Here is a 26,024-nt window from a genome sequence, read left to right as displayed (position 1 = left end):
CTACTTAAACATTTGCAATAACAGTAAGCTATGTTGAAACTATTGAAGTATCTTAGTTTTAAATTAAACATCTTATTGTATACTTTTAGTTTATTTAAGAAGTAATAATCGGAGTTTTCAACTTGAATCCATGTATAAAACTATAAATATAGAATAGTATAAATTTATTTAATCATGAAATATTTCACAAAATATTGTTTCACTCAGATAATGAGATTAAAAAGACCCTCAGTTACAATTAAATTCTCAAAATTAAAATAAACATAAATAAGACATTACAGCTTAGCTTAAATTAACAAGTTGATTTAAACTAGTGGTCTACCGGATCCGGCCGGATCCGAACCCAATTAGTTTGGAAAGACTTTGTTTTCCGCGACCAGCTTGTTTTAGTTTTATTTACTTAAATTGTTGTGTTTTAAATGTTTAATCAATATAAACGTAGTTAAGCGAAACAGACTAAATAAAGTTTAGTTAACTCAATCATTTTTTGTAAACATACAGGTACATACATACATTAGAGTGAAAATAGTAAATTGTTAATTTAAAGTTTAGATTAGATTCCTCTACTGACTCTTAGTTTGGTTCTATTTATAAACTTAGATTTTTTTTGTTTTTTATAACAAATGTTTTTAAACTTTCAAAAGTCTTTACAATTTTAGTTTAACTTTTTTATTCTCATTTAAATATATCAAGTAATGTAAAAACTCTACTAATACAGCTCATTTAATATTTGGTTATTACTAATTTTAACACATAACAAAAAAAAAAAAGCATGTAAAAAAGCTACTATTAATAAAACTATAAACAAAAAATAGTTTACTAATAATTTTATGCTAAAACAAACTTCTATATAAAACATTTAATTTTTCTCTAAACAATTTAACAACATATTTTCAAAATGTGTTGTGCTCTATAAAGTAAGCAATCTATTTTAATACACTTACGATAATAAAGTATTAAATAGTCTGGGAAAGTTATTTAACCACTTGTAAAAATTTCTTTTTTTACTTAATCAAATAAACCATTACAGATATTAAAGTTGTTTATTTTTCAAAAGTTTTTTTTACGTTCAATACTCAAGCAAAAATAATTGCACATTCGATATGCAGCTCATTAGTTTTTTTCATATAGTCCTGTAAGCAGTCTTGTTTTGTTTTAATAGTTACATGTGAAAATTTTCAAAAATTTAAAAAAATGTTTCTAATCACAAACATGTTTTTGTACAACTATTAAACTTTGTTAGTACTTTTTGGAGTTTATATAAATCATTCATTTAAGCAAAAGAGCTTTTTTTTTCATTGTGTTAGCTATATTGGTAATTAAATAGTTATTACAATGATATCCAAGCAGGTACTAAACATTTACAGTCTAGTAAACTTTAGACTATTGCTAACTTATGATGAGTTCTATTTAGTTTTTTTATTATAAGTTTTTTTTTGTTCTTTAACTTTGTTTGTTTTTTATTAATTGAGATTCTTTTTAGTCTTATAACAATTTATTATACTTATTTTGATACTTCTAAATAAAAATTAAAAAACCCTTTGATTTTGGTCATAACAATAGTTTATATTTTTGTTCCGTAAGTTATAAAGTAGCTTATTTATTGTATAGAAATAAACTGCTGAATAATCAAATACATTTTATGCATAGCCTAATAAATTATAGGTGTTGTAAAATATTCTAACTCGTGAAAAATATAAAGAATATTAAAAAAACTTTAACTATATTCTAATTAAGTCTTGTCTTCGGTACAAAAAAACTCTATTGTACGTACACGTTTTATTTGTATTTGTTATTGTAGAACGTTTAGACTAAACGGCTTAAAAATTTAAACAAAATATTAAGAAATAGATTCCTAGAAAGCGAAAAAAAAATGTTTAAATTATAAAAAAATTAAATCTAATTAATACTACAAAGAACTACAAGATAGAACAAATAGAAAATAAAGTTAGATAGTTTTAAGTAAAACAATTACAACTGGATGTTAAAAGTAAAATATACATTAAAGCAATTTTCAATTTTCAGAAAATTCTTTGTGATACTAAAAAAAGGCACAAATAAATAAAGCATTTAAAACGGGATTTAAGAAAAACTTTCAAAATTACTAGCTTAGTTTCTCAAAAAACACGTTTTAAATAAGTTATAAACAAAATATTTTAAAAAGTTGTAGACTGAATAAAAATACCTTTTAAAAGCAACTTAAGCAAAATATTTTTTACCAGGTGTAGAAATATTTTAGAGCAGCAAAAAAAACTTAAAGGAAACTTTATTCAGTATAAGTTAAGTAAAAAGACAAACCTTTAGTTTAACTTTTTTTATATAAATAATTTAAAGCTAGATATCTAAAGGATTAATAAATTACTAAATTATACAAGAACTACAAATAACAACATGTATATGCATTTTTAAATCTAGAATTGTTAAAATGTACTAGAAAAACAATTCTTGTATCGTGTAATTAAGTTATTGGAAGTACTTCGAACTATTTGATGCTTTTAAGCTACAAATTAGACAAGTACTCGTTTTCAACTTTCTGATTAGATTGTTTTGGTTGTGCTTGCACTGGAACGTAACTTGTAATTTCTGCAAAGTATATGTCATTGTTTTTTTACAAAACAAGAGGTTAAATTATTATTTTTTCAATAAATTATCTAAATCAGCTATATATACTTATAACATAAAATAAACAACTACTTACTAAATTTTCGAAGAAGTGAAATTATAGGAATCCACATAATACTAAGACTGATCAAAGCTACGATCAGAAAGACTGACCAGGTAGGGTAGTTTATTTCGTGATTTATGCCCTCTACAAGAAAAAAATCTAATAAATTAAGATCGTATATACTTTAAAATTTCAGAAAACTCTGCCAAATATTGTTAAAAAACCTTAAAATAATAGACATACTAAGATTTTTAACTATTCACTAACTATCTGTCGGTTTGTAAACTTCGTATTGAGGTGCCTTTTTAAGTACATCGTAAATTGAAACAAAAAAGAGCGTGATCATGCAGACAGGTGAAATATACTTCCATGTGTACTCCCAATACTTGCCCGGACCGTCATCTCCAATCATGTATGAAAGATCTTCAGAAAATCTAAACGAGAATGTAACCGTTTGTTAAAAAACAAACAAGATGTATTGAAATTTTTATAATTTTTGCGAAAGTAACGAGTTATTAATATTTTAGGAAGAGTTTGCATTTGTTTCTAAGCACTAAAAAACATCATATAACAAACTACCAACTGTGATCATATAAACAAAACTAAAAGTTACTTGTCAAATCCGTATATCCAAACAACGGCAACAGTTTCAAAGAAGGCAATCAGGAGAAGCGGGACAGTTCCTGCGTAGCCGTCAAAAATTTCAAGATAGTACTTGCCGGACCTTTGAGTGAACAGAAGGCCAACTCCGAAAGATGCGGTGCACAAAAACGCTGTTAATTTTTTTTGAGCAATCAAAGTTTTATTCATAAAACAAATTAAAAATTAGTATAAAGAGTGTTAAATTAGACATTTGTGAAATTTTAGTCTACATACTCTCCGAAAACTCAAATCTTATGTACTTACCAACTACAATTTCTTTTCTTATGGTGAGCCCGAGATCTCTGAGCGGAGTTATAATTCCCTCCATAGTTCCGAACATGGAACCCAATCCCAAGTTGATGAGCATTGCAAAGAACAATATTGAAAAAATAGGACCTGCTGGCATGTGGATCATAGCTTCCGTGAAAGCAATGAACGCTAGACCCGATCCTTGCACGGCCTGTTTTTGTAAACGCGTTTTGAAATTAATGAAGTAATATAACCAAACTTAAAACACTAAAATGTTTTAAAGTAGCAATTAGTATTTTCAATGGTTATATAAGTTTATAAATAGTTATTTAGTAACAATTAGATGCTAGCTCAGTTCCTACCAAAGTTCAAAACGTGTATTAGACTTCAAATGATTTTTGAAAATGTTTCTTTTCAAATCCTACAGCTTTTCTACATTAAAAAACTTATTTTTTTTCAGAAGTTAATTAGTAAGGACAGTGTTTAAAAGACTTTTTATATAACAAATACTTTAGAATTTCGAAATTAAACTTTATATTTAGCTACAATAAACTAACATCTTCAAGCTCAAGTTTGATTGAACAACTAGTGAGAGTATTATTCCATGACTGTATAGCCTGTTTTAATAAAAAGACTCATAAGTTAGTTAAACTACACTTTGGAAAAAATTCTAAACTTACTTCATCATTACCGCTTTCAAAAATTGTTGTATTATATTTTTCCCAAGACTCGACATAGTTGTCTTTTGTAACATTTTGAAAATCTGAACTAAAAGGAGAGTCTTTTATGATTTGTTCAAGTTTAGGAAGGTCTCTGAAGTATAAAAATAACTAATTAGTAGTTTTAAAAGAAATCTAAAAGTCATGAAAAAACTTCTACACGTAACTTAATTTTAAACACATAAATTCTTTGAATACAGTTATAAATATTACTAACCGTTCGATACAAGCTGTAGAGTTGTGGTGTGCCTTAAAACCCAGTATACTGAAAATTACGACACAAGCAAACACGGAGGTCGCACAGTTGACTACGGATACAAAGAGCGCATCTTTTCGGCAGTTGTTCTTGACGTCGTTGTAAGAAGAATAAGCGATCACTCCTCCGAACCCGAGTCCGAGTGAAAAGAAAATCTGCGTTGCCGCATCTTTCCACGTGCTGGCTTCCCATAGCTTTTCAATCTGTTTTGTTTTCAGGTGTTATCGTATGTTTTCTCCGAGTGATATAAGCTAATTAGTAACTTTTAAACTATTTTTTGAAGTTTTGAAGTTTGTTACGAAGTTATTTAAAAGAAAGAATATGGCATTATAAAATATTTATTAGTTTGATGAGTTATATACTAAAAATTAAAATTCTGTTAATATAAAAAAAAATTAGAAATTTCTATTTTAGTCAGTTAAAAACTTTGTAGTGAGTTTTATACTGGGTGAAATTTTCAAATTCCTATTTAACATTATAATTAATAGTGATATATCACTGAAAAATTTGTAATAGATGATATTTTAATTTGAGTGAGCAATATTTTATAAGTTTAAATTTAATCGGTAGCTATTTATACTATATATATATATATATATATATATATATATAAAATAAGGTTAATGTTTAAACGTAAACACTTTCAACTGAGCCCACTTGAAGGGCTTTTAAATAATTTATTCAAATGGCGATTTTAAAAATTCTGGAACATATGTTTCACAAAGCTTTAATTTTTCATAAAGCTTTGATCATCAGCCAGTTAAATTCAAAATACATAGTATTTAAAATACATAGTATTTTAATACAAAGTATATATATATATATATATATATATATATATATATATACTTGTCTACATATATAAGTTGATTAAGTTAATAAATTAAATTTTTCAACACAGAGCCTACCTTGAGGGCTTTTAAAATAAAAAAAATTGTTACACGACGTAAACATTTTATTTTGCAGTTGAGGAGTGCGTAGGCACGAAACTTGACTTCTGCAAGTTTTTACATCTTGTAATAAACTTTTATATATATATATATATATATATATATATATGTTTATATATGTTGGACCTAATGAAAGTTATCTTGGAATAGTAAACTAACTCTAGGAGTAAACATGTGAGCAAGTCCGTCTACAGCTCCGTCTAAAGTTATTCCTCGGAAGAAGAAAATAATGAGAACAATGTATGGAAAAGTTGACGCGAAGTAAACCATCTGCAAGCAATATTAAAATTAGCTTTATTTAATTATTTTCAAAGTTTGCCTTTTAAAAGCAAACACTCAAGAGGGTTTTTAAAATTTCAACAGACTATTCAGCTATACATACAGTAAACTGTTTATTAACTATTTACAAGTTTAAATAATATTTAACTAAATATTTTCAGCTACTTGAAGCCAGACAGTTACAATTTAGATAAGAGGAAAAGATAAGGACCATTAAGCTTTGCTGCACAATTCATTAAATTAGATTTTTTTATTTAAAATTTCGTTCAATAGTTTATAAATCACAACTGTTTTAATGAATTTTAAATAGTACTTTAGATGTTTGAACATGACAGTACTTAACACATTATACAGGAAACTATACTCAATTGCTACTTTACATTGTTTTTTTACTTATTCATATAAGCTTTTGTTTCATGTGATGTTAGTTTATTTATCACAGCATGTTGGTTATTGAATTGGACAAAACGGAATTTGAAGGGCTTTCAAAATCAGTATATTGACTAATTTTCCAATTAAAGCACCTACATTTGTTTTGTAAGACAAACTATAACATATCCAGTTGTGTAATCACAATTATATGTATTGTAATAACACATACTTTAATAAAATTTCGTAAACTAAAAATTACTTCAAACATGATAGTTTCATATAGTACTTTAATAAAAAATTAAGATTGATTAAAAGCTTTATTTTACTTAAAACTTTTAAATTATTTTTTATGCATTTAAAATTACTGATGAAGAAAAACGTACGTGTTAATTATATATATGACAAAATATTATGTTTCCAAAATTTTAGAGTTATGACTGTTAAGCTTTGGTTAGTAAACAAAAAAAAACCTTTCCACTGGATTGAATGCCTTTGAAAGTCCCGAAAAAAATAACAATCCAAGCAATTAGAAGAGATACAACCATTGGCCATACAATTTCGTTTCCCCCAGCTGCATCTATACTTGGTACTACGTCTAGTGTCGTTTTGTACCAAAAGTATGAGGTCGAACCGACGAGCTTACATTCTGTATTGTTTAAATTTTAGATACATTTTTATTAGGTTTTTTTATTGTTGCTTTACTTTACTTTTTTATCAAGCTCTGTGTATTTTCTTTATGGTTTAAAGGCTGTTCTTATTTTTTTAAAAGGTTTATCAAAAGATATTGTAAAACAAAATTAAGCATTTAAATTTTATATAAAAATACATATTACTTACCAGTTAGACCCGTGCCGTTGATGATCGGTACAGTATCAGGACATTCAGCCCAAGGAAGTTTGGTTGTAAACGAGTTGTAGAAGTAGAAGAAAGCCCACGCAATGATCATGTTGTAGTATATGGCAATAAGACAACAAACCTGTTTAAATGGTTATTTAGATTTTACAAAACAAACAGAAAGGTGTTTTGTTTTTAGTTAAATGTTTATCTTATTTAATTGTTTATATCTATCTGGTAACGCAAAAAAGTGTTTTTCGATGTAAAAAGATACCATTACTTTCGTCTTTTTTTAATATATGAATAAAGTGTATACTATGTCTGTGAATAATAAAAATCGCATTAGTTTCTTAAATTAAAGGTAACTTAAGATTTTTTTAGCAATTCAAAACTTCATGATTAAACTTACCACCATACTGGCAATACCAACACCTCCGAGATACGGGTGAATGAGGTTCCAAACTCCGACGCTACCTCTGCGTTTCCGTTGTCCTATAGCGATTTCCAAATAAAAAAGAGGAATTCCCTCTATAATTAGCATAATAAAGTAGGGGATTAAAAAAGCTCCTCCGCCGTTCTTTTGACAAAGATAAGGAAATCGCCAAACGTTTCCCAAGCCAACCTTCAAATCATTTATTTAGTTGATTAAAGGTGTATAAAGAAAAAAAAAACATAAAGTTCTTTATTTCGTAAAAGTTTTCAATATCTAGAGTTGCAGTATTATAATAATCAAGTGTCATATTCTATCAATCATATTTACAGTGCTAAGTTCATACCTAAACATAAACCTTTGGTATGAATTCAAACTTTTAGAACAATTTATATAAAAAATAAACTAACAGCAAAGCCGATTTGTGCGAGAATGTACTGAACCTTGTTGTCCCATCCGCCCCTTTTGTCGTCTTGAATTGTTTCTGCAGATGACGACGCAGAACCACCGCTTTCATCTCCTGGTACTACGTCAATCTGCGCAGTAGGAAAAAAGTTTCAACAAAAATATTTTCAGTTCAAACTTTTCACGGGTAATTGTATAAACATTTTACGCTCTCTATTGTTGCGACAAACATAATTTTTGGCTGAATGAAATTAACGTAAAAGGGAAAAAATTATTTGAAAACTAGTAACAGTTTGTGTGCAAACAAATTCGCTGTGAACTTTGAAAGCGCTTGCCGCTTTTTTATTTACACTTTAGATTCAACGTGGCGGCACAATGACACAAAAAAGTCAGAGTACCAGTAATTGTGAAAAGTTTAAATTTCTTTTATGTGAGAAATACTTTAAGTTGTTATGATGACTTTCACACATACTAAGTATTGCCTAGCTAACGCTTTGTGATCGTTTTTGCTTATTCATTTCTGAAGATTATTACAATGCAAATATCAACTACCCAAGCTTGTTCTTAATGGTCAGTTTTTTATATTCTAACTAATTTTCAGAGAAATTCATTTGTTTAAAAGTAGCTATATTTAAAAAAGAGTATTAGAAAAAGAATGTGGATGGAAATGCTTCGTTGAAAAAGTAAGAAAAAAAAACTTTTTAATAACAAACATTTAAAAATTGTTTACAAAGTTAAGTCACTGCGCTAAACATCATCACTCAAAAAATTAAAAATAAATTCAGTCACAGTTAGCAAACAAACTTACAGCTCCCTCCATGCGTATGAGAGTCATCGCTGAGTCGCCCGCCATTTCAGCTTCTTCGTGCATTTTTGTAAATTTATTTAAAATATAAGTGTCTTAAAAGTAATAACTGCAATTTTTTTCATTTGTTTTAGTCTAATATTTTTTTGATATTGGAGTTTAATGATTTGATTGTATTTAAAAAAAGTTTTTTTTTCAATATCTATTTATAAATAAAATAATTAGTCTTGTAAACCCTTATATTAAAAGTATAGTAAATTTATCAAATAAATGAATAAAATTTACAGTAATACAGTTTTAAAAAGGCTAATAATTACAGACAACATTAAACTAGTTCTTACAATAGAACATTTTGAAAATGTTTTTAGCAATTACTATTTATTTATGTAACAATTTGTTATAAGATTGATAATTTTTTTATTAGACTCCTTATTTTATTTAATGATTATTTTACAAACAGAAAAAAATAAAGAAATACATAATAAATCTCTTGGTTCAGACCAATTTTTTCTTTTACAATTTTTACTGACATTCGCTTATGTAGAAATTTATTCTAATCCTTTACTTAAGTTATAATAAAAAGCTTTTTTTCAAACCTAACAGCTGTTAGTTTATTCCGAGCAGCATTGAATAGACAAACTTATTTCAAGTGTTAATTATAAAATCAATTAGTCTTTTTAGTTTAAAGTTATTACTTAAAGTTTTATAAGTTCCAGAGTAGTTCAAAAATAAAAACTTTTTTAGGATATATCTACTCTTTAAAAAAGCTGTTAAAAAGAATTTTCTAAATTATATGTTACAAAATTCATCACCTTTTTTTAGGTCTTCATAACAAAACAAAACTTAATGGAATAATTATATATTTAACTTGTTTCTTCTTATTATAAATTTGTAGGTTAAAATTGACGAACTATATTTGTAAAAAAAGAATTTAACCGTAAAATAAAAATCACTAATTCTACTTCATAAGTAAACTTCTCTATACAATTTGACATTTCAGTTTTGGTGCGTTAATTTTTCCAAGCCTTTAGTACTACAGCTTCTTTTTTTCTTTTTCAGATACAACCGTTCATTTTTTCTCCTTCACTAAGCTACTACGCTTTTTGTTCACTACTCTATCGTTTTGTTTAAAAACAATGAGCTGAAGTCTCATGATCGTAGTGTCACCCAATACTACACTTATAAATTATTTCTCTTTCTGACTCTCTCCTTAAATATCAAAGACTATTCGTTTAACATTGGATGAATTTATTTCACTGGTTTTATTCTTTTATAAGTGAATTCATGTTGAGCTAAGATTTTTGCTTTCTTTTATTACAAGAAGTCTAAAACATTAAGCGAGGAAATAACCTAATGATTTTTTATTGGCTGTAAATCTGATTTTGATGAAGCATAATTCCTTAATCTCACAATAAAATTATTTTTTTGCTATTATATATTATAAAGTAACTTATAATTAACTAAACCTGTAAGACTACTTTTATCTAACTGTTTTTATTTACTACGTAGACAAATAAAAATATTAAAAAAACTTAATTTAATTTATATTTTAGAATATACGGTATATCTAAAATCTATACAAACATTCATAGATTTATAGACAAATATTTTACATCAAAAATAACTTGAATGTACCAACATACCAAAAAAAAAAAAAAAAATAGTTGAAACTTTAATACTTCTTACTTAAAGCCTAAAGGAGCATGACTACATATATATGTTAGGGAGAAACTACTTAAAAGCGCTTCCTTCCTTATCTGGAAAAAAATAACTGTTTCTATCAAATCTAGCTTTAAAGTTCAATTCATAAAAATTCGCATCTAGAAAATGTTTTTGCGCGTAAAAATAGATCATTGTTCTTTCGTATTAATCTATTATTTTACTAAATTACGTAATATACATGGTGTTGTAAGTTTTTCTAGTCTAAATATAGCTGTACCACAAACAAAAACATTTTATATTGAAGTTATTAATTAATTGTGCATTTAGTCCATTTTTAGTTAAGAATAATACAATTACTGCCGTTTTTTACAATATAAATACTTTTAAAAAGTTATTAAGTTTTCTATAGTTTCGCTTAGATTTAAAACTTATAAAACAACTAATTCCATTACAGCTCAAAGCTGACTTTTTTAGAACTTTTTTATGTTTCACCAAACTCTAAATATAAATAAATATGCAAGTAATTGTTCTGACGAAACTCGTTAAAAGTTGAAACTTAGTAAACGATACGAAAGTTAGTTGTTTTTTGTATTATAAATAAATATACAAGTATACATATAGTTTTATAAATTGACATATTTTTTTACATATGATTAACAATTTATATTTTTTTGTTTTAAATTGTTCATTATATAACATGTTTTTATCAAAAAATTAATTTATTTACTTTCTATAAACAAAAGTATTACTGATGATCAAATTTAATCAAAAAACTCAAACTGTGAAACATATGTAAAAAATGTATTTTTTCGTTAACTAGATATTTATCTCAAATTTTAGTCCAGCACTATTAACTAAAATGTTTCTAAAACTACAAATACGAGTTTATTGTTTAGTATAAGGTTTCACTTGCTTAAAATAATCTGAATATTTAATTGTAAAGGCTACTTAATTAAAAACAGCTGTCTTCTTATTAAAAGTTTTAAAAAGTTGAAAAATCGTTTTTATAACTTTTGCTTCCTCTTTAAAACTAAAAAAGAATCATAAACACTAAGAATACTCAAATCTCTGAGATTAACTTTAAAAAATATATAATATTTGTTTTTATAAATTGTTGTACTTATACCAGTGTTGACAGAATACTTTTTAATAACATTATTATGTTATCAAAACCTATTTGCTAATCATAGTATTACTTAATTGGTATTAATTTAGTAATAGGTATACTTAACTACACTTCTTAAATCACATGAGTTTAATACTGCTTTGTAAATAATAAAACATTATTAAAGGAGTAGCTACTTTTAAAAAAGTATAATAATTACAGTAATATCTACGTAAAAAAAAATAAGAAACTAACTGTAAATATATTATAAAATAATTTGTTTAAGTATTCTTAAACGAATTGACAGTTCTAAAAATCAATACTACAAATAGGTATACCAAAACACGTCAGTAATGCTATTGTTCTGTAGTGCTGACTTTAGTATTTTTTCAAAAATAACTTGCATGACTCTTTTTCAAATTTATTAGTGATGTGCTAATCATATTTAAAATTTAAGTTTGTACTTTATTAGTTTTGTGATAAATTGAATTTTAATATAAAACACTTTAAAACCGACATTTAAAATATGAAACTTACAAACAATTAAAAGACTTATTATGAACAATAATTTTTAAATATTGTTGTTTTTTAAGTTCAAGTAATTTAAGTTTCCTATTTAGTTACTCTTTAAAATATTTCCAAATTTAATTGAAACATCATTTCAATAATATTTTGCTATAAAACTATTTATAATTGCATAGTCCAAACACTTGATACTTTTTGAAAGAAATCGAATCATATTTTTCTATGATTTAAGGATCTAAGCAATTTAAAAAAAGGTATTGATCACTTTTTAAGAAACTTATGTTTTATACTAGAAAATTTTTGCATTAACTTGGCAAAATCATCCGATTTTGCAAAAATTGATTTAAGTTGGTCTTTTAATTTTGTTATAGTCATACTATACAGCAATATAGCATTTAAAGTGTAATGTACACACATATGTGTGAAAAAAAAAATTCAATTGAACACAGAAGTTTTAAAAAGTTTTAAAGATTTTTTAATCAGTTATTTTTCCACTTAATATTTGCTGTTTTGTAGCTTTAAACAGGTATCAAAATACTATGTAGTATTTAAAAAAAAATTGTTACAGCAGTTTTTTATTAGTTATAGTACTCAACTATTATATAGTATATCGGAGATTTTTTATAATATTAGAAGTTTAGTATTAGTTTATTTATACATAATTTACAGTTTAATTGTAAACGTTTTATATTTTATTACTTTTAGTAAACAAAAAAAAAAAAACAATTTTAAAAACTCAAAAAAGCGCTTAACTGTCTTGATTTTGTTTTTTAAGACATAACTTTAAAACTAGATCAAAAGTAGTTTACATTTGTAAACAATCAAATAATTTTAAGCACACATTATATTCTATTTATTAGTATTGTGTATTTTCAATGTTTTTATAAAAGTAAATGCAGTATACAACTGAATAGAATAATGTAATTTTACAAACATGCATATCTTCTACAAAGAGTTAAATTAAAATTATGAAATTATTCAAGACAATTTAAACTATCGTTTTAGTTTCGAAACTAATTATCTAAAATATAAAGTACAAACGAAAATTTCATATGTTTTGTAATTAATCTAATATAAGTTTCAAAGGAATGGTAACTCAATATGCAATTAAAAAAAAAGTTACGTCATCAAAACTTATAACTTAATTGTATAAGAGCTAAAAAAAGTCCTTTAAATTAAAATAAAACTATTTTTTTAAAACTTAAGGTTAAAAAGGACTGTTTTTTTTTTACTGTTGGCCTATCTGTTTTTCAAAAAACTGTGGTTAAAACTCTTTTTTTTAAAGTAGTAGCAAGCCAAGTCTAGGAAAATATGATATAACGTAACAGAGAAAACTAGTACGTCATAGCGTCACGCGGTATAATTACTTTAAGGAGTGAATAAGGCTAATGCATGATCTATGACGACTTAAGTTTTCCTATGCTAAGATAATAAGAGATTTTTTAGTTTATTTAATTTTTGTTTCATAATATTTGCTTTAAAGTTAAATAGGTTCAATTTTAGGATTTTTTATGTTATCTTAATCTTGTATTTTATTTTAGCATTAAGTTTTGTAGATAACTAAAAAATAGCTAAACTTTTGCTCATTCAACTCTTTTTTTTAGTCTTTTCTAGAGCTCCAGTTAATATTTTTTTTTGCTAAATAAACGAGTATTTAATTAATGTGTTTAAAAATTAGTCAACAAACATTAAATTATTAATTTTTAAAATTGTTATGAATTATTTTGATGAGGTTTTCTAAAACTTAAAATAAGTTTATCAGTTTTTAAAAGCTTATCTGACATTTTTTTATGATAAAGTTAAGTTCTTAGTTATCTTTATAAAATGTAAAAAATAAGATTATCTAAAGTTTATTTGATAATGCGATAATCATCCACAAAATCTGAAGTTTTTTTTTTGTTAGATATTTTTTTAAATTAGTGTGTACAGTTTAAAGTATATTATAAAACAACATAAGTATTGAATATACAGTTTTGAAAGCTGTTTGCTATTAGCGAGGCGTGGCTCAACATCAGCCAATTGCAAACACAGCATGTAGTTTTCAAACAATTTTTGTACAATTAAAAAGAACAATTGTATAAGGTATTGAAAAATAAGTTCTAATGTTTTGATAATTATTTACTTCAGTTGGTGTTGTTACACATCTGCATTATTTGAACTACCTAATAAAAATTTAATAGACGTATAAGTTTTTGAGTATACTTGTAGTGTGCAAAAGTTTAAGCTTGAATCAAATCAAAACTATAAGTGCAATTTGTTTGTTCTAAAAACTATTAAAAGCTAGTATTGTAATCATTAAAATAATATAATTTTTTATTAAAGAACAAAATGAAAACAAACTAGTATTAGTATGTGTTAATATGGGTCACAGCAAAATTTTATTTTCAATCTGACAAGTGTTCATCAAAAATTATATTTTCATGGTTTTAGCAATTAGTTTATTGACTAATTTTATCACTTAGTTATATTTCCAAAACTTTCAACATAATTTTTTGTAAATTTTCATCATCAAAAAGTAGTCAACTAAACTTCAAAATAGAGCAAATAGTTTACTTTAAAACTGTTAATTAAGATCAAGTAAAAATTAACCTAAATGGCATTAGGTTTTATTTTTAGATTTCTCATAACTTTTTTTATTTAAATGATAAATAAAAACTTGAACTCACCCAAATTTGTTTTACTATCTATCTTTCTTTTTTTGCAAGTCCAACATTTTTAATGTCTTTAAATTTATAATAATTAATATGTAGTCAGTTAACTTTAATAGAAAAAATCGAATACTTAAATAAATGAATTCAAAAATATAAATTCAAAAGAGTAAAATTGTTAATCAAGAACCTTTTTAGCTGCAAAATAAAATTTATTGACCTTTGCAGTGCGTCTGTTGCGTCACTAAACGCTTGCACTTATAAAAAATTCATGAATCTTCTCATGATGCTTGAAAGTCAACCAAACAAATTTGTTTATTTTCTTAGCTTACTTGAAATATTAAAAAGCTTCTAAAGGTGTGACGTAGTTTTTGTAATTATAAAAAAAAATTGTAGTGGTATAAAATCTAAAAACACTGCAATATTTTTTTATCTTTTGCAACACTTTGTAAATCAACTTAAAACAGAGGTTTCATAATCACCTCAGATTTATACTATGATATGAATAAACCTATTTTTAACAAAACATTCTAGTAAGAAGAGTTAATTATGACCCATTCAACATGCTATACAGTTTTTTTTCGTACTGAAAGTTATTTTCGTAAGCATAAAAAAAAAACTAATATTTTAGATAAGATCTGTTAAAAAATAATAAAATTTTTTGTTATTAACTACAACTAACAACATAGAGATAATAATTATTTTAAAACGTTTCACACATACAGGTGTATCAGTTTAAAGTTTTTTTTTAGTTTTAACTAAAAGAGTAAGACTAAACTTAAAAGATAAATAAAACTACAACTAGATTTGAATTCCTAGTACTATATAGTAGTTCGTAGTATAACTATATGTTATATGTGATATTTCTTAATTCTTTATTTAACTGACTTAATTTTCTTATCAAACACCTTTACGTAATAAAAAAAGTTTAAGAAACTAGTTTCACATAATTAAACACACATGTTTAAAATAAAAAGTATATATTTACTACTTAAACTGGTTTAAATGTCAAAACTATGACAGACCATCGTTTGAATTATCTTAATAGGTGAAGGGTATTGATTAATTTCTCAAAAAGTGTATTTAAAATGTAATAATAAATTGATTTGTAAATAAATAAAAACAGTTTTTTACAAAAGTTTTTTATTGGTTAAAAACAAGTTGATGGCAGACAATAATGTTTGAACGCCTGTTTCGCAGGGCGTAGTTTGCCGAACTTCTTAAACAAGAAGTTTCTAAACTCATTGACATTAGCAGTAATACTTGAGACATTAGCAGTAATAGTAAACTTGTCAATATTAAAACATCACTAAGAATGATGTTTTAAAGTAGAACGTTTTAACAACTCTCAAGCTATACTCTGAGGTAGTATCAGTTTATTTCTGCCTCAAAAGTTCAATATAAGTTCTTATTCTAAACGCTACTTATCAGGACCATGCTTAAGAAACTTTAGGCATAACCGTAGTACTAATTTTATTTTTATATTTGTACAAAGCACAAATCAAGATCATTTTGCTTTGCAATACAGTAAAAAAACATCTATAAAGTACGCATCTTGAATCCAAGCCTTTGACCTACAAATTAGTTTCTGGTATCTACACTACATAACCGAACACGACCTAAAAAGACTTTGAATGCATTAAAAACACAAGGTTTTAAACTTTAATCAACCATCTTAAGATCATGTTTTTGTTCACTTAATTTTATTCGTTTAACAAAGAGTACAATTTTATAAAACTCATTAATCCCATTCATTTGCAAGATGCGTGCTTTATGCGATAGCGTACCTTGTCGGTGTTCCTGCTGTAATTCATAACGTTTTTTTTTCTGAAATCAGGTGATCAAGTTAATGAGTAGAATCATTTAGCTGAGTGGTAATTATATTATAAAAAAAACGCTTATAACATGTTCGAGTTATGTTTGGTCTATTATATTTTATCCTCTAAAAAATAGTCAACAGCTTTTCACAAAGTATCGGGCCAAAATTACTAGAAAATGTTTTTGCAGACCGAATTTGTTGAAAAAAGTAATTATTTAGATTTTTTTTAAATAAATAGATAAATCAAAATTTACAAAAACAAAGTGTTAATAATATAAATCAATTAAAAAAAAATTCAAAAAATTATTCTAAAACAGCTCAGTTGTTTAGCAAAAGTTTTTTTATTGGTAAAAAACAAGTTGATGGCAGAAAATAATGTTTGAATGCCTGTTTCACAGGGCGTAGTTTGCCGAACTTCTTAAACAAGAATTTTCTAAACTCTTTGATATACACAATTTGAAGATTGTAAATTTTTTACTTACGTAAAGTTTTTCACTAACAAATATTTTCAGACAGGTTGTATCTATGATTCTCCTTATATAAGATAATTGAGTCAAAAATTACTTTAGTGAGGAAAATTTTTTAGGTATCTTAAATGTGGTTGTTGAAGATTTCAGAAAAGTTTTAAAAACAAGTAGAAACTGTTATATTATGCAAAAAATAATATTTGTATAGTATTTAGTAGAAAAAAGTCCTCAAATGAAAGTCTTTGATCGTAATTTGTCATTTTTATTGAAAAGTTCGATTAAAAAAGATTAAATTTAAATATTACTGAATTTTTGTTATAAACTCCCTTTTAAATTTTATAAAGAAACGTTTAATGATAACAGATAACCTTAACTGATAAAACCTAAAATTGCTTTTATGAAAAAGAACTTAATCAAATATGTTATTGATAATTAAAACAAGATAAAGTTGTTGACGTTTTATAAGAGTTTACTTAAATTATTAAATCTAAAATATGAAAATACTAAACTTTCTAAGACATTGCGAAAGCTCGATGAAAAAACGTTATTATACACACCAGGTCTTTTGACCAAAGTTTTGAGTCTTTTCATTTTTTATTTGTTCAATAAATGTTGACAAAAACTTGAAAAAGTAATATTAGTTTAAAGAAAAACTCACAGTTAGCTTTAAAATATTGGCATTTTATTTTTAGGCAGTACAGAAATCTCCAAATTATTTAAGTATGTATTGACCTTCTTTCAAAATTTATATAGATTTAATTTTTAACGTTAGACTTGAAAAATTCTGTTTCAAAATTATATACCTGAAGACTTTACATGCAACATTAAAAAAGGTTGTTTAAAGGCATTTATAAGCTACATAGCAACAAGTTCGCGTTGCTATGGGATAAGCGAAATGTTTATAAACTTGGTTACTGAGGTTTGTAAAAGTGCATATGACAAACTTCAAGTGGCATTTAGCGTTATGAAATGGAAAGCTAGACTGTGAAAAATTCAAGCGGTTGTTTATTTACAAGCCTGTGTCACATGAGTGGTGACAACAAGTCACATGTGCAACATGGAAAAAAAGCGGAAAGGAGTCAAGTGCTCAGCATCCGCTGGTTGGGCCTTTTTTTGTGCTTGCAGCACGTTTGCCGTTCTTGTTCGAAATGAAAGTTTGGTTAAAGTTTACCAGTGCTACGCAAGCAAAAATTTTATACGATTCACCTAGTTCTATTTTCAAGTTTTTCACGTAAGTTGCAAACAAACATTATTTAAATGATCTTTGAGAAATATATTTTACAAGATTAAATTTTATTTTAGTTAAGATGCGTTTGCTTGTGTTTTGATAAGCATTTTAACTTCAGTGTCATAACAGTTTTAGATCATTTAGTTACTTACTTATTTTTTGAAGTTTTACTCCTTCCTCTGTCCACTAATACTTTCCCTTACGCTGAAGTTTTCTAGTTTGTAGTTTTTAGCTGTCTTTTTATTTATCAAAGCATTTAGTTCAGTGAAATCAAACGTACTTTTAAGCCACATAAGTAATCTCAAACTAATATAAATTCAACTTACTAAGTCCACAACTCGCTTACATAAATACTAGTCAAACTTAAAACATCACTATTTAGTTTATATTTGTTTATTTAAAAGCTTAGTTACAACTGCACAAAGTTGTTGTTGAAGTACTTTTATGTAACTTTTTGAAGCAGAACTAATCAATATAAACCAAGTACAATTATAGTAAAATTTGTAAAATATCATTTTAAATATATAAAATGTTTTTAATTAAGTAGAGTACTTTGAATTAAGTAATTCTAATGTTTGTGAATAAAAAAAAGTATATAATGTTTTAAATAAATAACTTTTGTTTTAACAGCTTTGTTAAGAAAACGATACTAAAGTTTGTTACGTTTTTTTTATGTGACACTGTGAGCTGTATCTAAAAGTTTTTCTAATATTTTTTGACTAATTATTTATCTACAATTGTTACTAAATTTTATAACTTGTTTTTTTTTTTTTTAAATATGTATATACTAGTTTTGACTGTAAAATATCGGTCAATTTACTAAATAACAGCTTATCTAAATAATATACGTGCTAGTTTTCTATTTTATTTCTCACCGATACTAGTCAAAAACTAAATAATAAATTAGCACGTACACAATTGGAAAAAATAAAACTATCTACACATAAGTAAGAATGTGACTACTTTATTGTCAGTTTGCCTGAACTTATTTTTCATGTTGTATCGCTCTATAGAAAGTGGGCTTAATACAAACTTTGACGTAAAACACTATTCAAAACATACTTTTTTTTACATCTTTAAATTAAAAGTTTTCGCAAAGTTAGAATTCTTCTAGTTTAATAATATTTTTGCAAATTAATTCTTTATTAATGTATAATATTCTTTATTCTTTTACTCTTAATTAATTTTTAGTTGTTGAAATTTTTACTTAAAAGTATTGCAAAAACAACATCTTATTTAAATAAATCGACGATAATTGAATCTTTAGCACATTTTTGTTTAAGTTACGAAAAAAATACTTTTAAAGTACAAAAAATATAAAATTTTTCATAGTATAACTTTAACATATCTAAACATTAAAATGAAATATATCTATTAGGAAGAAAGTTTAAATGTAAGAAAAACAATAGAAGCTATCAGGTTCGAAGCGTGTAGTGGAAAGTTGGAGCTGTTGTTTCACCTAGTCTCCCACAGATAACCGGAAGGTTCTTCGTGCGCCAGGTCCTAGGACCAAATATTTTGAGTGTTTTTTTATCGTTTAATAAACTATAATAATAATCATAATAAAATAAATAAAAATATTTTTACTTATAACTTCTTTTTTTTTGTTTGTATTATTGAATTTATTTCATTAATTTGTTTATTGTCTAGTGTACAAGTTAATACATTCAATCTTCAAATATTTGGTATGTCAGAGCTGCAAGCTCAATCTTTGGCAGCTGCATCTTAAACATATATAAACTTTCAATACAATTTTTTTTAAATAGCCCAAATGCTGGGTCTGATTGAACTGCTGTACCATGTGAATTAAAAACCATGATCTTGCGTCGTTGAATATTCATTACAACGTGAGAACAATAAAACAGGTAGTGACAAATTGAGCCTGAGCCCGGGTGATTCAAGCAGGAGCAAATCAAGCAGGACCGGAATAGTTTTTATTTAATAAATAGTAGATACTATTACTAATAAATTAAAACTTTTGCATTTAACAGTTTTATTTTAGTTTTTTAAGAAAACAAATATACATTAACGAATTTATTTATTTTCAATATAAAAAGGTCTTGAAGTACTTCAAAATGAAAACCAAAGTAAGTGAAAATAACTATTAAATGCAAATTTTCTCAAGTTATTTTTGTCATTTCTGCGCACCCCTTACAAAAATACAAATTAACGCCACTGGAAGCCTTCAATAGACTCATATTGTAAACATTTTAGGTCTATTAGTAGAAAGTAAAAAAATAGTTATTACTTTCTATTTTTTAAAACTTTAGTAATTTAAACTATGTTTACGCTAGCTTTTAAATTTTTATGTATTTTTGTATTGATGTACAAATTTAAAAGTTAGCTGCTAACGTAAAAGCTAAAATTTGTTATTACTTTTTTGAAAACCCTTGTAACTTTTTATCAAACGACTATAAACTTATATTTAATCATAAAACACGCTTTAAAGCATATTTATGATTTAATAAAAAAGTCAGTATAAAGTTATATAACTTTTTTACAAGAAGTTTACCTCCAATTAAGTTTTAATTGGAAACTTTAAACTGCTATTCTAGATCTATAAATGTTTTCTTAATTATTATTATTATTGGAGTTTATTGTGCAAAGATGGACTCGGGAATTAAAACCTGAGCCGCTCAAACAATACACACGAAAATAGAAACAAACAAATTACATTCAATTAAAATTAAAAAACTAAACATAACATAGTAAAAAATTACAAACAAATAGTCCGGTATGATCAATTATAATTTTTTATGCACAAAAACAAAACGAAATAAATTTTCATATAAAAACTTATGCATTGACTATAAAAGATTACACATTTACAAAAATTATATATAACAACTTATAATCTGTAATCTGTACTTTATAATGTAAACAACGCAGTAAGCTGTATCTTTATATATTCTTTTTTAGTAACTTAAAGAATATGATGAAACACTTTATGCGTATAAGAAATTACAAAGTATAACAGTAAATAAAAAATTCCTGCTTGATTGGTATAATATCCTTTGTAGTTTTTTGATATTTGGTTAGTAAACGACTTGAGTCATTCTGGTTAGATAAACTATTATAACACATGTTTAGAGAAAATCCGGGTTCTGTTTTAGAAGTCAGAGTATGGTATTAAAAGTTATATATCAGTATATTTCTTTAACAAGTTTAAATGGTAGAAATACTTTTTTTTAAATGTTATAAAACCACGTATAGGAAGTATACATTTAAATTCATGATAAAACTACTATATTTAATACTTGCATTCTTTGTTGTTTGAAAAGAATCATTGTTATAAATTTCTCCATGATGTTAAATGTAACAAAGGCTTTTTTAATTTAGAAATAGTAGTCAAACAGTTAGTTGAATTCTAATCAAAACCGATCGAAGTTTATTAACCATTATGATCTAAAAAATTTAACTCACAAATAGTTGTTTAAAAACAACCATTTTAACCGCTTTTTCATAAAATTTATATTGCAAATTAAATTAAAGGCTTTTAATAAAACTAAGCAATTTGTTTAAAGGTACTAAAGGTCCACTTTTCAAAATCAATTAATAAAGCCTTAAATTTAGTTGACTTGTGTTTATTTTTGTGTTTATTTTAGTTATTAAATGTTGCTTTTTGTTTGGAATTCGAAGTATGCAGAAGAAACTGCAGCTTTGTTTTCTTACTTATTTTTTAACAATGAAGTGTTTACAGTTGACTGAACAACTTTGTCAAAGCCGTCAAATAAGTTCCTTTATTGAACAGAGCCAAAAAACGACTTATCACCTCTATATTTATTGTAGTATCAAAGTGTCCTATCCGTTACAATTACAATCATGAATGTATCAAACATCAAAAATTTGTTTCTTGAGCTTTAGAAATATATAGACAGATCCAAACCCATCAGCTGCTATTCGGTATCCCCTGCACACATGTTAAAGAGAATTTGTAGTAAGAAAAAATTTAGACTATTTCTAACTTTTCAACTATTCATGAGACTTCTGACTGTGATGATAATTTTAATGTCCTGTTAAAGCTAATAACAATCAAAGTTTTACCGAGTAACAATAAATTAAGAATTTTAAGACTATCATACTGTTAAAATTTTTTTTTACAAACAGAATATTTTTTATTTAATTTTTTTTAAATCTTATGAAAATAAACGATTCTAAAAGTTATAACTGTTTTAATGCTTGCCTTTGAAAACTCACAACAACTGATTTAATAAATAAATTTAGTGAGAAACATAAAGCTAAAGTGATTAAATAGTAAGTTAAACACTAAACAAAATGTTTTAATTAACAGTATTTATTTGTGAGTATAGAATTTCTCAAAGACTTTAAAAAAAAACATTTAATGATATACAAGATAAGTTTTTTTTTTAATATATGTCAGCTAGCTTGAGTTTTCTACGGTTTGTGATCCTATTTTATTATCGTAAACTTTTATAATAAAAACTAAGATCTGTGCAAAGTTATTTCTTGTGACTATTTAAATATCTTACTAGTAGTAAATAAACGCTTTAAAAGTAATAAAAATCCAAAAAGACTCATTTTATCTACTATGATTCTATAAAGCTCAGGTTGATCATGTTAGCCCATCAGCTTGTAAAATATTTTTCTGTACACAAAACGTAGCTCTATAAAGTAAACTTTAAAGACATTTAAAAATTACTACAAAAATACTATTTTTATGCCATAGAACTGATATATTTTTAAGTTAAAAAAAAACTATTTTGAAATGATCATTTAAATAGCATAACTTTGTACCAGGGGCGAATCGTGATGTAAGACGCAGTTGCCCTACTCAAATAAATGAAAGATAAAATATGCTTTAAGAAGTCCTCGACAAGACATTAAAAGGTATCCGTGGTGTGCGACTCGATAACCGAAAGGTTTTTTTGTGCACCAGGTCTTAGGACAAAATAATTTGAGCGCTTTTTTGTCGTTCAATAAACGATATATATAACGTTTTAGTTTTTTTAGTGAAATAACTTTCATATAAAACTTCAAATTAAATTATGACCATTTTGCTCATAACATTGGCGAGTTTTCTGTACAGCTCAATTAATTTGGAAAAAAAAAGTATCAATGCAGAATTACAATAATTATGTGCGCATTAATTTAGGTTGCGACTTTAAAATTTCCCTACAACAGTACAAGTATAAGAATCATTTTACAACCTAATGTAAACATGTTATGAAAACATAACTTTTGTTAAAATAACTAATAATATTAACTCTGTGAAATACTCTATTCGACTGCAAAGAAATTATAAATTTTAAATAGATACAAAAAAATATTAAAGAATAGCAAACTAAATTTTTATCAAAGTAAAAAATGTACACTTATAACAATAAAAGTGAATGCTAGCTTCAGCATATTTAATTCACTACAAACTTTAACCACCTAAGCTACTCAAGCTACTCAGACTAGTTTATTATTAAAAAAACTCAAAGTAGTTTCTATATTTTTGAAATCCATCCTTTCTTATAAATTTTGATTACTATGATTCTTTTAAGTAATTAAGCTTGATTTATAGTTAACTTTTTAAGTTTTAACCTCTCACTACTTTTGTTTCAATTACTTTACATAATAAGGCTGACTCAGGGAAGCTTGACATAGCTCAGGCTGTTCATGGTCATCAGGCCTGGGTTTTGTTGAAAAAAGTGTCATATTATTGAATAACATTTTTGTTATCTTAAGTTTTTGTTTATACTAGATAATTGCAGGCAAACTAGTATTTTTGAAAATCAAGACAGTTTTTTTAAAAACAAATTTCCATAGATGGTGATGGCGAGTGTTTTATTTTGAAACACATTTATCCTATTGATAATTTTTCTATTAACCTGTGTCATAATTATCCAGCTTTTTAAACATGCTTGTAAGCTTAAGTATAACAAAGGAAATAGTATATCCAGTCAAGCGATTGAAAGTTTAATTAAGTCTTAATATAACAAAAAAGTCACTCAGATACAGTGTTAAAGCATTTATGATTTTCTAAAGACTTTGATCCATTAATTTTAACTAATTAAAAAAAACAACAACAAAATTTAAAAAGAGGGTATCAAATTTTTTGATACTTAATTGTACTTAATTTTAGACAATTTTTTAGTACGCAAATGCTTTATTGACTGAAGACTATTCACTGCTTATAAAATATGAAAAATTCAACAGAGTCAAAGTTCCAAAGTATGTACCTGTTAGCTTAATTTATTAATTTTCTTAATACAAATAATAATTGTTTTTATTTAAAGTTATTAAAATATAATGCACAAATACCAAATTACTTTTTCAGTTTTTACAGTTTTAACTGATAAAATAATATCAGATTTAATTTAAACTAATAGTATAAAAAAGTGTTTCGGCATTAAATTTGACACAAAAAAATACATTGTTGAACGTTAAAAAGTTAAAATAAATTAAAATGTTTAAAATTAAGGTTATGTTAAACTAATAATAGGTTAACTTGAACTTTTTTTTTATCTCTAGTTTAAAAACTTCAGTACTATACTAATTTATTTTTAGTACGAAATTGTAATGTAGTTTATTAAACTCAAGAGAATTGTATTTTTGAGCTTTTTACGTTTCTAATATCTACAATGTATATTTTCTACTTAAACAGAAATTAATTTACTTTAACTTACTCCAAACTTTCTACTTCAAAGTTTTTAAAAGTGTCATTATTATTAGCTTAAATAACTAATTCAAAAAGTTATTTTACAAAAAGTTATTCTACATGTCCTTATAACGAATGTATTAGAGAAAATTTTTGAATTTCAAAAAAAAAATTGAGAACTACAATATTTTTAACATATACTTATATTTGATAATACATTTAATATTACAATGCCTATTTTACCTTAAAAGGTGTTTAAGCATTTCAAAAAAGTTATTTAACAACCTAAGTATTACGTTTTTGTCGTTTGTTAAAAATTGTAGTTCCAGTAATTTATATTTTAGATGTTAAAATGTTTGCAACAACAGTATCATCTACCTAAATTTGAACTAAATATTGTTAGTAAAATGTTTGATTAATGTAGTAAGATTTTTTTAACATGTAAGTTGCAGACTATGGCAGTTATGCTAATGTTTTTTTTGTGTTATACTATGTTACTTGGGACTAAATAAAATGTAAAACTTTAGGTCCTAACAGGTGAACTAAAAAGTACACCTAAGGACTTAAAATTTAAAAACGTAAATGTTATAAATGAATAAAAATTAGCATAGATACCTTCGTTGATTTTTTTTACTTTGAAGCTCTATGGCAACTTTAAGTTTTATAAAAACTTTTTATATAAGTCTTTGAAATTAAATCATATTTTAAGTAAAAGTAAGAAGGATATTTTTTATTTATTTTTTTGTAACTATAAAATATTAACAATGAACCTTGCTAGTTTCTACTAAGAACCTGACCAAAACTAAACACTAAAGTGTTTCTAAAATTTAATTGTTTTTTTTTTATCCTAGTTTGTAAGAAAACCCTGATTTATTCAAATTAGCTAGAAGAAGTTAGTTAATTGGTAACATTTATAAGGATACATTTATTTTAATGATTCTCAGTTTTAATTAAATTTTAAACCACTTCATTTTAAAAATTTACTAAAGTTAAACTTTTATTATCAACTCTTTAAACTTTTAAAATATTGAATTTTTTAAATCAAATAAAAAGTATTTCTTATTAGGAATTGTATTCTGACTAATTATAAGTTTTGTTTACATTTAAAAATGTTAACTAGTTAATCAAATAACTAGAATATGATCGGTACTAACTTTTAAAAATTTGTGTAATAGAAAAATGTCTTAGATTTTTGTTTTCTTTTTTTTTGTATTTCAATCCGTATAACTATTCAAGAAATAATTGATATTTATACTATTTTTAAATTAGAGCGATTTTATTTTGAACAAATATACGTAGAGACAAAATTAACAAAATGAAAACAAAATAAAAACACAAGCTAGTACTTTAAGCTTTAAAA

At 25.3% G+C, this 26,024-nt stretch overlaps 1 protein-coding gene across 1 annotated transcript; it reads right to left on the bottom strand.

Annotated features, from left to right (window-relative positions):
• Positions 1-1,764: 1,764 nt before the first annotated feature.
• LOC145836970 (sodium-dependent neutral amino acid transporter B(0)AT2-like) lies at positions 1,765-8,717 on the bottom strand. The gene is made up of 14 exons (XM_082944738.1): positions 8,610-8,717; positions 7,807-7,932; positions 7,376-7,588; positions 6,970-7,108; positions 6,603-6,778; positions 5,641-5,751; positions 4,493-4,734; positions 4,237-4,369; positions 4,114-4,173; positions 3,572-3,767; positions 3,279-3,438; positions 2,933-3,099; positions 2,699-2,809; positions 1,765-2,583 (listed from the first exon to the last, which is right to left on the bottom strand). Exons 1-14 carry the CDS (start codon positions 8,670-8,672, stop codon positions 2,501-2,503), a joined length of 1,980 nt encoding a protein of 659 aa, XP_082800864.1. The 5' UTR covers positions 8,673-8,717; the 3' UTR covers positions 1,765-2,500.
• Between the last annotated feature and the right edge of the window lie 17,307 nt (positions 8,718-26,024).

Source organism: Thalia democratica, chromosome 5, assembly GCF_965202585.1.
Source record: "Thalia democratica chromosome 5, ktThaDemo2.hap1.1, whole genome shotgun sequence".
Lineage (NCBI taxonomy): Eukaryota > Metazoa > Chordata > Thaliacea > Salpida > Salpidae > Thalia > Thalia democratica.
The sequence above is the reverse complement of the archived record's forward strand: the minus strand, read 5'-3'. Positions and strand labels throughout refer to the sequence as shown.